The following is a 16,154-nucleotide window of genomic DNA, read 5'->3' as shown; positions in this document are numbered from 1 at the left end:
GTAGTATAACTCCGCTCTCTATAATGGACCCTCAAGTCATCACGAAGAGCCCTCATAAACCTCTTGATATGGGCCTCCTCAGACTCCATAGCCCGACCCCCATAAGACAAAAGTCGACTGAACTCTAAGTCCAGATCCCGCACTGACCGCGTCCCTTGAGATAACTAAAGGAACTGCACCTCCAACCGGTCTAATGCCTCCCTCGGAAAATACTTGCGGTTGAACTCCTCCACGAAGTCATCCCAAGTCATCTCCCTCTGCACTCTCCTAGCAGCCACTGATCTCCACCACACCTGAGCATCACCAATGAAATTGTGGACCCCTATGTCCACCCAAAAATCCTCAGGACATCTAAGAGTCTGGAAGTTACGTTCCACACTCGTCTTCCACGCATCTGCCGCAGTAGGATCCGTACCACTCGAAAATCGTGCAGTATCAATGCCACGTATCTCCCTCAGAATAGACACATAGCAACCATGTGCTCCCACATCCGCAGCCATTGGTTGCCGCTCCTCTGCCACCACTGGTGGTACAATCTGAGCCTGAGCCAGTACCACTGCTGGCAACCGCTCCAAAACATGTGCTAACAAGCCCGCAATATCAACTCCAGGGACTCCACTTGTTGGGACTCTCACACCGGAACCCTAGCATCACCGGCCGATCGAGCACCAACACCGCTCCCTCCGGCCACACTCATGGAATTCTCTTGGAAACCCTGCGACTCGCCAACACCCTCAGATATCACACTCTGGTCCACAGTATCACTAATTGTTGGGCCTCCGCCCCTACCAACACCATGACCACGTCCATGACCACGACCAGCAACAGAATCCTCTCTAACCATTTGCACTACCATGAACATATGGCTAAGAAAGCAATTTAAACAGAACACAGAAACATAAACTCACCGTGGAATCACACAGTAGGCTCGAAGAGGATGTTCTAGGACTCCATGCCACACACAATTGACTAACTCACATAATCAATCAAAGTATGCCAATCCCAAACATCTACAGCACAAAGCCTAGTGAACCCAAACCTATAATCGTAAGGGCTCTAATACCAAAATGAAACGATCCGACCCATTTTTTTATAATAAATAATAAATAATAAATAATAAATAATAAATAATAAATAATAAATAATAAATAATAAATAATAAATAATAAATAAATAATAATGATAATAATAATAATAATAATAATAATCTACAACTAGTGGTCCCATACCCACTAGCCACCTAATCACAACCAAACCAAACCACGGAAAATAAACCATACAATAACCAATAAATATCCAATAAATAACCAATATGTAAAACATAACAATTATCCAATACTCAAACAACATGAAACATAGAACCAGCAACCTAGCAATGTTCTAATGACCCAACTCTAGAAACCTAGCAATGCCAGCCAACAACCAATCGAGTCCCTAGAACATCCTCCTCTTCATTGCCTTGATTCCACGATCATACTTTGCCCTTACCTGCACCACAAATACAAATTGAGATGCATGAGTATTTTATAAACACTCAGTAAGGCAATCCACCCATCTACTGGGCTATACACACAAGCAATAGAGACATCTCTAACCATCAACCAACAATCAACATCCAAAAATAACAAACCAGGACTCTGCATCGACCGACACCAACCATGCATCGACCGACACCAATTGGGTTTGCATCGACCGACACCAATTGGGGTTGCATCGACCGACACCAACTGGGGTTGCATCGACCGACACAAGCTTGCATCGACCGACACGTACACTGCATCGACTGACGCATGCTCGACATAGAACGAAAACCCTAGTTGCATCGACCGATGCCTCCACATGGCATCGACCGATGTTCCTAGGTCAAACGCGCCGTCCTCGCATTGCATCGACCGACGCACATGCCGAGTATCGTTTTCCCCGAAGCTTCTCACCGGATCTTCGTTCCTACAATCACAAAACTCGATCCCAAGCCACAAGAAAGCTTCCCAACGTCCCAAATAACATTCTAACAAGCCAAACAACACAAAAACAAGCAGATCAGAGAAATCTCCTGCTTAGGTAAGTCATGGTCATGCACTTACCTTTGCCACAGACGAATCTGAACCTTAAACAAGAAAAGAACACTTCCAGGAAGCTCCTATGACAATCGCAGCTACAAATCTCTACAGGAACAGCTTCCAATCTCCCAAAATCCTCAAGAACACTCAAGAACACTTTTTCTCTTTACTTTCTCTCAAAAGTGGCCAAACTCGACTAATGAGACAGAAACTCGAGTTAAAGATTTTTCCCTAACCCAAAACGCAGCGTTTAACTAAAAACTCGTCCACGAAAACTGAGTACGCATCAACCAATGCATCCCCTAAACTGGGATTTCGGTTCGCGGATGTTACAACATCGATGCGGCTGTAAAGATTGTATGTTATGTTTCTTCTTTTTAGATTACTTTATAAATTGGAGTTAATGAAGTGGGTGTTGTATATTAATTTGGTATTTGTTTACAGAAAGACATCAGAGATAAACAGTGAAGGTATTCAGGATTCAGCTACAACGAATCCAAAGGAAGATATGCTTACACAGATTTTGGGACCTAATAATCCAGGAATACTACGCGCAACGGGTAGAGGCATGAGCTTAACCAAACTGGCTTGTTTCCAAGTCAACAACAACTCTATGGCTGCTATGGAAGAAAATCAGATTCAAATGGAGAATAAAATTCATGAGTTAGAGCAAATTATTGAAAAATTTCATAACCAGGTTAGTCTACTGTATACAAATTGTATTACTGATAATAATACTTACTAACTTATATTAATTGAATGATATGTTTCCGAAATTGCAGAGACAAGAGGTTGATGTCGGTGAAAACTCTATACATAAGAGTGTAAATACCAGATCACTTCCTAAGTGTTATTTGGTTGATTGGACTTCTTCTGATGAGAATGTTATTGAGGGCCGTGTTGTTTCTTATGATGTTGATGAATTAGTACATGGGATTCCTTTAGGACCTCATGTCGTGAAGGTTTTAATTGAATCAACTTTAAAACCAGACGCATTTCTATGGAGACATGTACCTGATATGTCTACTATTGAGGATGTAGTTGGAGAAATGATTGCATGGGATGCCGATTTATGTATTGTTCCAGCTGAAGGCGCCATTGCAGAAAACATTGCACCTAAGGTTAAGTGTGTTTTATTGATTATTTGTTGTATGTAGATTATACTTTGTTAAATAACCTTCTATCTGTTTTGCACCTTTGTTCCGCAAAGTCCTGTCACAAGTTCAAAGAACAAATGCAAACTCATGGATTATGATAGGAATGATGAAGTGATCGTTGAAGGCAGATGGCAGTCTCGAGAACCTAAAGCATTGGTAAATGGACTTCCTCTTGGTCCCAATGCAATCAAAGTTGTCGATGCGGTAGTTAACCCAAAGGCATATCTATGGAGGCCTACAGTGGACATGAGAACTTTGCAGGATTTTTTGAACTGTTTTGTAGCATGGCCTGCAAATAGAGTTGTGTTGGAGACAACTCATGAATCCCATGTTCGTCAACCATCTCCATCTAATGAGAAGTCTCCTGTAAGCTCTAAATCTCCTCATATTCAAGTATCTTCGGGTAACTCGGCAAGTCCAACTTCTCAGAATGACAAGTCTCCAGTAACTCCAAAAGCTCCTTTGAAGAAACCTTCAACCAAATCAAAACATACTCTGATATAGGCATCTCCTCGTCGAAAATCACATGTACTTGATTTTAATAACTTACATATAGTTTACTGGGCTGTGGATAAAATTTACATAATTGGTTGTGGTTGTTCCTGTTGAGTTATGTCTTTATTTTTGGCAGGTTGTTCTTGAAGCGTCTCGTCTTCAAAGCAAATTCAAAATGCAAGTTGATGGATATATCCGGGAGGAAGCTTGTTGTTGTTGAAGGACGGTGGTCATCTAACAATCCTGAGCAAGTTGTACATCACGTTCTTTTGGGGCCTAATACTTGTCGAGTATGGGTTGATGTTGTGATTGTTAAAGATGTTGCAGTTTGGAGGCAAGCTTCTGAAATCGAGTATATGGAAGATGCACTTGGAACTTCTATTGCCTGGCCAGAAGATAAAATAGTAATGGTTAGTATATACTTTTAATTTTACATGTGTGCAAAATAGGTTGACAACAACTGACGGCTAACTTATTCTGTTTTTCAAGAATGACAACAGCTGACGTTATAGATGGGAGAATTTGTTTCTAAGTTTTGGAGGCAATCTCGAAATCTTCTCTTTTACCTCCTTTTTTCAATCAATTGTAAAAGTATGTAAATATTGATTGAATTTAATTGCTTTCTTTTGATAAATAAAAAACCGAAACTAAAGGAATCATATTTATCAGTGTAGAAACGATTTCAATGGAAGCTAAAGGAATCATATGTGGTCTCCTAGCAAAGAACGTTATACCGAAACTCAGACAACAAGGTGAGCAAAATCAAGGAAGTGATGCGGATGATGATGTGAAAGAGATAACAAGGCTTGAGTACAGATGATCTCTCCCTCACCTAGGCTACTTAATACGCATCGAGGAAGACGAAGAAGACATTGATCCGCTGTACAAGAGATGTTTCCGAAACATCCAAAACAAACGCCCAAAAGTAGAAGGGTCCTCAGGAGCTGAGAACGCTCCTTGAAGATTGTAATCTTAGAGTTCATTGTCTTTGCTATGTTTAAACTTTGTTAACTTTTAATATTTATGTTTAGACTTTGTTAACTTTTGATATTTTCTGATTTCATTGTCTTTCATCAATTAAAGCAAATTATATTTTATACAATGATTCAAATAATATACTATATATGATGTAATTCAATATGTATTCAATATAGATCTACTTAAATACCATTGCGAGCTATACAACATTTTCTAAGTGCCATAATAAATATAAACATGTTACAAAAAAAATCCATAACAACGTATATCATAGCATGAAAACAAAGATAGAAAACAACATTCACCGGCATTTTCCATACACTGTTATAAACGATGATATAGCAACTAACAATACAAAATAGCAGAATAAAGTTGCTATACAAATACTTTTCTATAGCTTACATTTTGTGCTGCTATAGGGTTAAATTCAAAAACCATAGTCACGAGACAATATCCAACAGCACGTTAAATGTGTCATTATAATATATGAAATAGCACAAAAAGTATGCCATTTAAACAAATAAAATAGCACCGAAAATGTGCTAGAAGAAAGTGTAAAATAGCAGACAAGTAACGCTATAATAGATCAACATTTTATAGCGTACTAAAAAACGCTATGATATGTGAGGGGGCTATTATAGCTCCTTATGTCCTAGCATTTATGAAAGCGCTACCAAATTCCTATAGTAGCGTTTTTGGTGTGCTTGTAATGTCAATATTTCTTGTATTGATTGGAGTTAGTTTGATATGTCTTCCGCTGTGTATGTTGGGTTATTATTGGTTTATTGGTGGGGTTGTAATTAAATATTATGTGGTATTTAATTATATTATTATTAATAAAAATGGGTCAGGTCATTTCAAATGTGACCCAACAATCTCATTTCCCTCTGACAGAAACTGCACTTACTTAACTTACCAAACAACTTCTGCTCCCGCAGCTTCTCTAGAACAACCAAGTAGCACCCCTCAACTGATCCAACAGCTCATCAATCCTCGGGAGGGGGGTATTTGTTCTTCATAGTAACCTGGTTCAAACCCCGATAGTCGATACACAAGCGGAAACTTTTGTCCTTCTTCTTAACAAACAACATCGGTGCTACCCACGGTGAACAACAAGGATGAATGAAACCCTCGCTCAAAAAATCATCCAGCTGCATCTTCAGCTATGCCATATCTGCTAGAGTCATCCTGTAAGGCGCCTTGGACAACGGCTTTGTCCCTGGTTCCAGTTCAGTTGTGAAGGGATCAGACCAAGATGGTGGTAACCCCTGCAATGACACATTCTCGAACTCCTCTACCACACGGATGCCTCCCACTGTAGACTGCCCCTGATGGAAGCACGGAACGGTTTGATGACTCGGATGGATGAATTCGGTGGAATGAGTCCTGGAAAACAGCAGGAAACTAGTGGAATCCCTCGGACCAACGTTTAGCGAATGGAAGAGGAACAGAAACGGCCCACGGAAACGCCGAACGGCTAGAGGATCAAGTAAGACACTCGACCTTGATCCCCTAGAGAGGAATCGATTTGACAAAGAACCGTCTTGTGAGGTTCGTTCGAACGGATAGAGAGATGGACGGTAGGAACCCGACAGAACCACAAGCAGATGGATTCTCATGCATTTGGCTAGAAGGGTTAAATCCCGGATTGATACCTCTAAGGTTTATCTTAGCTAAGTCCTAGACTTGTGCGAAAGAGAGAAGTGAGACAAGAAACTGATATATCATGGTTTTTACATTTAGCATCATCTAGCTCTTGTTTAGACTTTCTTGGATTCTTGGGGAAAGTAACCTTGGGTTTGTAAACTCTTTCAGCAACTGGAGTGGAAGATATGACATTCGGAGTTTCTGTCCATGGTTGGTGTCGACCGGCACCCAGGTGGTGTCGATCGATACCGTCTTCTGGGATTTTGTCTGAAACTTCGGATGGTAAGGGTGCCGACCGATGCTCCTATGTGTCGGTCGACACTGGCTCAGCAGAAACATCCTCTTCATCTTCTATATCAATCAAATCCTGTAGATCATCAGTTTGATTCTTCTGGGGTATAGAATAGAGTTATTTGCCACTTCTCAAAGTCACTGCATTTCATGAATGCTTGGGATTTGATTCAGTTCTCCCATGGAGAAATCCCTCTTGCCTTTTGACGGATCCAGCTGTTTGTACAACCTGACTTTCCAGCTTCTTGACATGAATGTTCAAAGCTTCAAACTTCCCATTAAGTTCAGTGTAGACATTGTCAAGCTTCTCATTGAAAGTCACTGTCATTTGCTCCTGACATTGCAAAAGCTGCTCAAGCATAGCTTCCATCTTACTACTTTCAGCTGTTTTTGGAGGAGGAGACAGATATGAATTGTTTCCATAATTCCTTGTGTATCCACTGTTTTGTTGCTGCTTTTGATATTCAGGTTTGGGTGTGAAACCAGAAGAGTTGCCCTGAAAGTTACTGCGCTGGCTGTTTCCACTATAAGGTCTGCTACCTTGCTGATTACCAAACCGCTTACTTTGATTTCCATAGACATAGTTCACATCCTCTTCTTCATGCCCTTGCTCAGGTTCTGGTTCAAAATTTTCAACTTCAGCAGCAAAGTGAACTGATTTGTTGCCAACCAAAAGGTTGTGAAATGAATCAAGCTTAGCACTCACTAAAGCAAGCTGATTTGCATCAAATCCTCCATGTAGTCTCTTTCTTTCAGCATCAGCTCTCTTAATACTGTTACTGGAGGCTAGGTTCTCAATCAAGTTCTCAGCTTCATTTGGGTATCTTTTCTTGAAGTTTCCATGGCTTGCAGCATCCAAAGCTAACTGATATTCCCAGTCAATTCCTCTGAAAAAGATACTCAGCAATTGCACTCTTGAAAAACCATGGTGTGGACAGTCCCTCTGATATGCCTTGAATCTCACCCAAGCCGCCTTGAAAGCTTCATCTAGTCTTTGTTTGAAGGAGGACAGCTTGACTCTCAGCTCATCTGACATTGCATCATCATAAAAGTAATTTAGGAAAGCCACCTTGATTTGTTTCCAAGATGTCAAAGACCCAGCGGGCAACTGTTTCAACCATTGAGATGCCTCTCCTGCAAGTGAATATGGGAAGAGCTTGCAGTAAATGTAGTCTTCAGTCACACCATTGGCTTTGATGCTGGTCACCAGATCTTCAAAGTGTTCAATATGATCCAGAGCTTTCTCATTTGGCAGGTTAGAGAAGGGTCTCTGTCCAACTAGCTGGAAGTAAGCAGGCTTCAGCTCAAAGTCATTGCGCGGGAAAGGAGGTGGAACAATTGCAGAGCGGTTTTCATACATCAAATCAGCTCTGTTGAAGTCTGCAATAGTCCTGATCAGATCCCGGTTTTGATCCTGTCTTCGAACGGGATTCTGGACGTGGTTGGCAGCTCCACGTACGTCTGCTACAGGTGGGTGTCGATCGACACCCTGATGATATCGGTCGACACCATCGTTTTGCCCGTCAACAATAGCTTGTTCATTGACAACAACAGCTTCAGCAATCACATTGCCTTCTGCATCAAGCTTTTGGCCCTGCTCATTGCGCAAGTGACCCTCTTGATCCCTCAAATCACCATCCTCATCACGAATCAAAAATGACTGTGTTAACCATCTTCAAGGATTTGGCTGCTTTTCTGTTCTCACGCTCAAGTTTTCCCAACTCTTGGTCTGAAAGCTTTACAGTAGGATTAGTCTTTTTGCTCCTTGTGTGAGGTCTAGGAGGCATACACCTGAAACACCAAAGAGAAGACAAACAAAAACGTGTAAGTAGAAATTAAAAATAAAAATTTAGACGAAATTAAAAACTCAAATCTAATGGTAGATCAAAGAGTCCCCGGCAACGGCGCCAAAATTTGATATGCTCAAATTAATCCCTGGAGCTACTCTCTCAAACAAGATATCAATGTAGTACTTAGGGGTTGAATCCACAGAGACTCAAGATCAAACACAATGGATTATAGAGTTTTGTTATTACGCTAAACAAGTTAATTTAATTATTGAAAAAGCAATGCAAATATTCAAATAAAAGTGTTGTGAAATCAGAAAATCAAAAGGTTAAGCCTAGGGAATTTCTCAGAAAACTATGAAATATTAAATCAGTAAATTAATTAAGGTTCAAACAATTAAAATCAGATCTAGAACTCTAAACACAATTTGTAAAATAAATGAGTTTTCACTGCAAATATTATCTAAATTTAAAACCAGAAAATCCAAATCTCTTTGTAAAATTCAAGGTTAAAAATCAGCTTTAAATTCAGGGTTAGATAAATTCACAAAATTACTAAATCAAATCTCTTTGTAAAAAGTAATTTTGCTCATCAATGGTTTTATTCAGGAACACAATAATATTCTCATATCAATTTATTTCCCTAAGATAATAATTCTAGGTGATCAATCAAGAATTATTATGAAGAACAACCAAGGATGAAAATCATAAAAGATAAAGAACCCTAAAAATCACAGATCTAATAAGTCATAAAAACCCTGTGAAAAACCCTAAACCTAACAAGCAAATTACTCAGACGTGTTTAATGAAGAACAAATAATAATTCTGAATAACATGCAATAGATTTTGAAAAGTAAAAGAGGGAGTTTAGAAATCTTCTCTCCACAAAGAATTCAGATCCGTCTCTCTCAAAAGCTCTCAAAATCTCTCTCTCAAAAACTGCTAGAAAATAACTTAAAAGGTTTCTAAAACACAAAAATAAGATATATAAAACTTAAAACACATCCAGGGGCTTATGTTGCAATTGTGGTAAACTTTGGGCAAAATTGTAAAACTTCCAAAACTTGGCTTCTCTCTCGGCTAAACGGGGTGTCGATCGATGCTAAGACAATCTCCAATGGTTTTCCCTATTTTTTTCTCTATAATAGAGAATCTCTATAATATAGGCATTTTTGCTCCAACCCACCTCTATTCTCATCTCTAAAATAGAGATTGCTATTTTTTCCTCTATATCTAGAGGAACTCTATTTTTTTCCTCTATAAATAGAGGAAAATATAGCAATCTCTATTTTAGAGATGAGAATAGAGGTGGATTGGAGCAAATTTGCCTCTAAAATAGATTGTTATATTTTTTTCTATTTATAGAGGAGAAAAATAGAGATGCATTGGAGATGCTCTAAGGCAGTGTCGATCGACACCATCTCTCTAAATCGATTCCAAGTTCATTTCCTCCGGATTAATGCTCCAAAATGATCCAAATTGCTCCATCCTGTAATGACACAAAAACAACCTAGAAAAAAAAATCAAAAAACTCAAAAAGCACACTTATATCATGGTTAAAACCGTAAAAACCATGATATATCAGAAACGAAGATCCAATTTTTGGGTTTAATTTCATTCAAGTCTGGTATTACAAAGGAGAGTTAAGCCTTTAAATATTTCTAGGTTTAGAAGGGAACAAGGGACACGCGACTCGCAATGGTCCGCACACGTAGCAAACTCAACATTCAAAAGGGAAGTCTCTAGAATATTTCAAATTGTAAAGGAGGGAAAATAAAGATAAAATGTCACATCCATGGGGTTGAATCATTAGCTATTACTTTTGGGACTAAATCAAAAAAACTTGATGGGAGCTGGATAAAAGAGAATTTGGGGATTAGTTTAGAGGGTGGTACAGGGAAGTATTTAGGCCTTTCTGAATGTTTGAGTGGAGCGAAACAACAACTGTTGGGGTTAATAAAGGATCGACTTCAATCTAAGCTAACAGGTTGGTGTGCCAAAAATCTCTCACAAGGAGGTAAAGAAGTTCTCTTAAAATCTATTGTTATGGCTCTTCCAGTCTATGCAATGTCTTGTTATAAACTTCCTAAGGGAATTATTAAGAAACTGATTTCTGTAATGATGGACTATTGGTGGAGTAATACTCAAGATAAGAAGAAAATTCATTGGCTCAGTTATGAGAAGATGACTCTGCCCAAGTCAGTTGGTGGTTTTGGTCTTAAGGATTTGGAAATTTTCAATCAAGCTATGCTTGCTAAACAAGCTTGGAGGCTCCTTTATGGTAAAGACTGCTTCTTCTCAAGATTTGTCAAAAGCAAGTATTATGCGACTAGTGAATTTCTAAATGCAACAACAAGAAGAAATCCTTCTTATGGTTGGAGAAGTATTCTGTTTGGTCAAGACCTACTTACTATAGGGCTGAAACATGTCATTGGAAATGGTAAAAACACTCTTGTCTGGGTTGACAATTGGTTGTTTAATAGCAGACCCACTAGACCTTTTGGCTTTCACTCTTTGATGAATATTAAGCTTAGAGTTGCAGATCTTTTCAACCATAACACTGGGGTTTGGAATGATCATCTCTTAAGATCATTGTTTCATCACTCGGAGATTAATGGAATTCAAGCTCTAATTCTAGAATAGAATTTGATGACTCGTTTTGCTGGGGTGAAACCAGAAATGGTGTTTATTTAGTAAAATCTGGGTATGATATGATGTTTAGAAAGAAGAAGAAAGCTGCTCTGGTTGTTGCAGAAACTCTACCCTCTATGAATCCGATCCTTAAAGCCTGCTGGAAGGTGGAAACTGCTCCAAAAATTAAAATTTTTCTTTCGAAAGCTCTTAATGGAGCCCTAGCTATGACTGAAAGATTGAAAACAAGAGCATTAAGAAATTTTTATGGGTGTATGTTCTGTGATGCAGAGGTTGAATCAGTTAATCACATCCTCTTCATGTGTCCCTTTGCAAGACAAGTTTGAGCTTTATCGAACATTCCATCACCGTATATGGGCTTCGGGAACTCGATTTTTGAAAATATGTATCATCTTTTTAGCTTGAAGAAAATGGGAAATTCTCTTAATGATCTTAAGTCAGCTTTTGCTTGGATTCTATGGCATTTATGGAAAAATTGGAACGGCCTTCTCTTTGAAATTTTTGCTATGTCACCGGATGTTGTAATGCAAAAAGCTTTGGATGTCATTAAAGAATGGTCTTTAGTGCATAGTCAGGATATTTCTCATATGAATACCACCATACTGCTGAAAGAGAGATGGCATCCGCCTGCTCAGGGAGAAGTAAAGTGTAATATTGGGTTCTCTTGGTCTAAAAGGTTATGTTTATCTGGTGCTTCGTGGGTGCTAAGAGATCATGATGGTAATGTTATACTTCATAGCAGAAGATCCTTTTCATCTGTTGTTTCAGTTTTTGAAGCCAAAATTAAGAGCTGGGAATGGGCGTTGGAAAGCATGTCAAGATTGCATTTGGAGAATGTGAATTTTGGTGCATCTACTATGGAGATTATCAAAGCTATGCACAATCCTAGTCAATGGCCAGAATTAGTAAGTTATATCTCTCCGCTCATTATGCTTGGTAAAGATAAACCAAACTGGTTTCTGCTTTTTGAACCAATAGACTGCAACAATGGAGCCTTACTAATTGCTCAAATTGTTACTTTGGACCTAAGGTTATCTTCTTAATCTTATGTGGCTCGTGGAGCTCCTATTTGGCTAACCAGTTTTTTTTACCATGAACGGGGAATGATACATGACTCCAACTTGTTGCCCATCACTGTACATTAACGAGTATCCCCCTTTCTTATTTTATCTATCTATATATATATATATATATATATTAAGAATTTTATCTACAGTGCGTGTTTTAACCTTTCACAAAAAACAAAAACAAAAGATCTTCATTGCTAAGCGGTAATTATTTTGATAATCATCTCTTACCTTGGTTTACCCTCCTTTTTTTGTCTGCTTCGACTTTTTGAGCCTTATCTCTTACTTCTTAAGTTAAAAGTTAAATATTTTACGAATTCCTTCCACCTATATATTACATTCTTATGTCTTCATATACCTCTATTACCTTTCTTTACCTTTCTTTTCCCTCCTTTTCTTATGTCTGACGAGTTGTGGAATGACCTGCAATATATGGTTCTGGGTAGACATGACCCTAAACTGTTTATTCCTCATGTCACTTATGTTGGGGTTTTAGCCAGGAAACGAGTTAGCTTGATTGGGAGACTTCTTAACCCTAGAGAACAAAACCCTAGACGTGTAATCTTCTCCTTACCTCACCTCTGGGGTATAGCTTCTCGGGTTCATGGTCGTGTGTTAGATGACAGCTATGTTCAGTTTTTGTTTCGTTCAGAAGTGGATCTGTCTGCAGTTCTTCGAAGGGGACATTGGGTGGTTGACGACTGGTTTGTTGCTTTGAAAAGGTGGGAAGACTTTCCTGAGCTTGACTTTCTCACTAGTATTGATCTTTGGGTCCAAATCAGAGGTATTCCTTAGCCTTATGTCTCAGAAGAATCGGTTAAGTTTATTGCGAAAACTCTTGGTGAGGTTGTTGAACTGCATTTCAATGAGAAGACTACTTCGCAGATTTCTTTTATTAGATTAAAGATAGGAATTGGCATCACAGACCGTCTGCGTTTTTTTAGAAGAGTTAGATTCGAATCCGGAGAAGGGGCCATGTTAGGGTTTGAGTACGAAAAGCTCAAGAGGATTTGTTCTAACTGTTCTCGCATCAACCATGACTCCTCGCACTGCCTGTATCTTGTTCCACCGGGTTATCAAGAGGACATCCTTAGCGTCCCAATAGCTCCTGTTTTTGAAGAAGGAGAGGGGTCAAACATTTATAGCTTTCTGGACGGAATTATACATCTCCAAGTTCTGAGATCTCCTCTTACTCTCCTCTCTCACAACCACCAAGACCTTCTGCTCCTGGGCCTAATCTGGAGGAATTTTTAGCTGCCTATCCTCTTCGAACTAGACTTAATCAAGTTCAGACTTTTTAGGAGTCTCCTCAAAGGCGAAAGAAGCTAACCGAGGGAAAGCTAAAGCTAAAATGGAAAGTGGAGAGTGTTCTAAATGAAGAAAAGGAAAGCAAGTACAGTTAAGAGCCAGATAAAAACACTCGCCAACGCTGAAAGGATCCTGGACTAAGGTTTTATCCGACTGAACATGAATATCCTTGAAAGACGACTGAATCATCTAATCTTAGAGAATGATCAGTTTCTTTGTCTCTGAGATTTCACTTTTTGTGTTAGGTTTTTAGTTTGAACTAGGTAATAATTTTCACTTTTCATATCAAGAAAGTGGATGCTTTTGATACACCTTTTGGTGCTTTGGTCTGCTGAACAAATGATAAAAAAATGTTATAGAAGAAAATCATGAAGATCTTTAACTGCAATCTTTTTGATGATGATGGGGTGATAAATTGATTACTTTCACATCTCAAACTTATGATAAATGCTTTAAAACCTGACCCAATGATCTTTATTGAAATTTTGGTCTTATTGTGCATGATATGGAGTCGACCTTATCCCAAACTTATGACAAATGCTTTAAAACCTGACCCAATAATTTTTATTGAAATTTTGGTCTTATTGTGCATGATATGGAGTCGACCTTATCCCAAACTTATGACAAATGCTTTAAAACCTGACCCAATAATTTTTATTGAAATTTTGGTCTTATTGTGCATGATATGGAGTCGACCTTATCCCCCATTATCCAATAGTTATTATATAACTGCTTTGTAATTATATAACTGCTTTGTAATCTAAAATTGCTCTGTTTTTTCATGGGTGGTGTAAAAACGTTGACTCTCCAGGGTTCTCACCATTGCTGGGTGTTGTTGTTTGTTAAGTTATAAGACGTACTTTGACAAATATATATATATATATATATTTGTATGTTCTATATTATTTTTTTTCCAGGATCCGTCACTGTTTTTTTTATATTATAATTTATCATACAAACATTAATATTATATTTGCTATATTTTTAATAAATTTATTTCCGTTTTATAATGTGACTATATTTGATACACTATATATATAAATTATATATTGAAACTTTTGATAATGTTATTTACGTACTAAAAAAAACGAAAATAATTAATTTATTCACCGGCCTAAAACAGCAAGTCTCCAGTATATACCATTATGTAAAAGTACAACTCAAACCCAATAAACAACAACAAGGATCTTGATCAAACACAACAAACAGTAATCAAAGAAAACAAACATGAAAACTCCAACGCAAAACAAATCTTGATCATCTTCTTTACTTCCTCTGTGTCTCATGAGTAGCGGTTGTAGTAGTAGTACTTGGAGCTGAAGAAACATGCTCCTTGTTTCCTTCATCAGTGCCAAGCCCTAAAGTGTGCTTAACTGCATCAGTGGCTCCCATAGCCATCTGCTTCACCTGCTCACCAGTCTGGCCCAAGATCCCACTTGTCTTCTCCTTACCAACTTCTGCAGTCTCTTTGGTATATTCCGCTGCATCATGTGCCTTGTTCTTGATTGCTTCTCCGGTTTCGGACATGTGGCTTCCCGTTTTGTCCTTGGACTCTTGAGCTCTCTGTTGAGTTGTTTGTGCAGCTTGAGACGTCTTGTCTTTAGCAGACTGAGCCGTTTCATGAGCCTTTTGTTGGGCTGTTTGGGCTGTCTCCTGACTTTTGTCCTTAGCTGCCTGTGTTTTCTCTACCATCACCCCCATAGCTTGCCCTGTTTTCTCCTGCAGTTCAAGATTTGATCATTAAAAATATCAATCAGATGACTTTAATTTCCTTTTTAATCAAATATCAAGGTACTTTTTTTTTTTAACAACCAACCAACTAACACGATACATCATAAAATTATAACTCCACAATCATTTTGTTTTTCTTTTCAACCTAAAAATAATTTTTTTTTTGATTTTTTGCCAAAAAAAATAAAAATAATAGTACTGTTACAAAGAAAGAACATATAAATCATTAGTACCTGAGCCTTGCCTCTAGTTTCACCAGCTTTGTAACTTTGTTCTTGATGCGACGTCATCTTAACTCTTTCGAAAATTCGAAACCAAAACTTTTCTTGATATTTAAGCGCTTTTCTTTAGATCCTGTGGCTTTTGTGTTTGGAAAATGTGAATTGTCTCCGACTCGTTCGTTAGAAGTATTTATAGCAAAACTTGGTCGGCGTGAGAACAAGAAATTGTTGCAGATTCTCGACATGTGTGTAGCTACGTGTCCTGGTTAGGTTGAAGTGACGAAGTTTCGAAACTTGGAGTTATGTGCGAGTGTTAAGAGTTAGGTTTCTCGTTCTGATGACGGCCAGTGCTGATATGCCACGTCATGCTAACCTGAGTTACGGAAGATGCTAGACTAGACACGTGGTGACGCACGTTACCGGATACCGGATATTCATGTACTCAATTACGCTATACGTAACCGTCATTGCGCACTAGATATTACTTTTTTTAAAAGAAATCAAGTATATAAAATAATTTTTACATGCACTCGATTACTCAACGTTATTTTAAAAAGTTTCTTTTAGCTTGATACGAAGAATTAAACTCTATGGACGCAAATGGTTGTACAGATCAAAAGGTTAAATGAGTTGAAAAAATTATTCAATCAAGTTTTACTATTTGATTCAAAGAAGTTGAAGAAGTTGAAAAAATCTATTCAATCTAAAAAATTAAAAAAAAATAAACTAATTTTATAGTAAAAATGTTCAACTTATTCAA

The 16,154-nt window shown here is 38.2% G+C and overlaps 1 protein-coding gene across 1 annotated transcript; it reads right to left on the bottom strand.

Moving 5' to 3' along the window:
* Positions 14,527-15,576, bottom strand: LOC104742770 (late embryogenesis abundant protein 76-like). The gene is made up of 2 exons (XM_010463813.2): positions 15,407-15,576; positions 14,527-15,161 (listed from the first exon to the last, which is right to left on the bottom strand). Exons 1-2 carry the CDS (start codon positions 15,461-15,463, stop codon positions 14,709-14,711), a joined length of 510 nt encoding a protein of 169 aa, XP_010462115.1. The 5' UTR covers positions 15,464-15,576; the 3' UTR covers positions 14,527-14,708.

Source organism: Camelina sativa, chromosome 14, assembly GCF_000633955.1.
Source record: "Camelina sativa cultivar DH55 chromosome 14, Cs, whole genome shotgun sequence".
NCBI classification, from domain to species: domain Eukaryota; kingdom Viridiplantae; phylum Streptophyta; class Magnoliopsida; order Brassicales; family Brassicaceae; genus Camelina; species Camelina sativa.
Note: the sequence above shows the minus strand (reverse complement) of the source record. Positions and strands in the feature narration are given on the sequence as shown.

Excerpts from the sequence above, each read along its gene's own strand:
- LOC104742770 (XM_010463813.2), bottom strand. The coding sequence starts at position 15,463 with ATGACGTCGCATCAAGAACAAAGTTACAAAGCTGGTGAAACTAGAGGC. Across the intron at positions 15,162-15,406 it reads AAACTAGAGGCAAGGCTCAG|GAGAAAACAGGGCAAGCTAT; the intron begins GTACTAATGATT and ends CTTGAACTGCAG.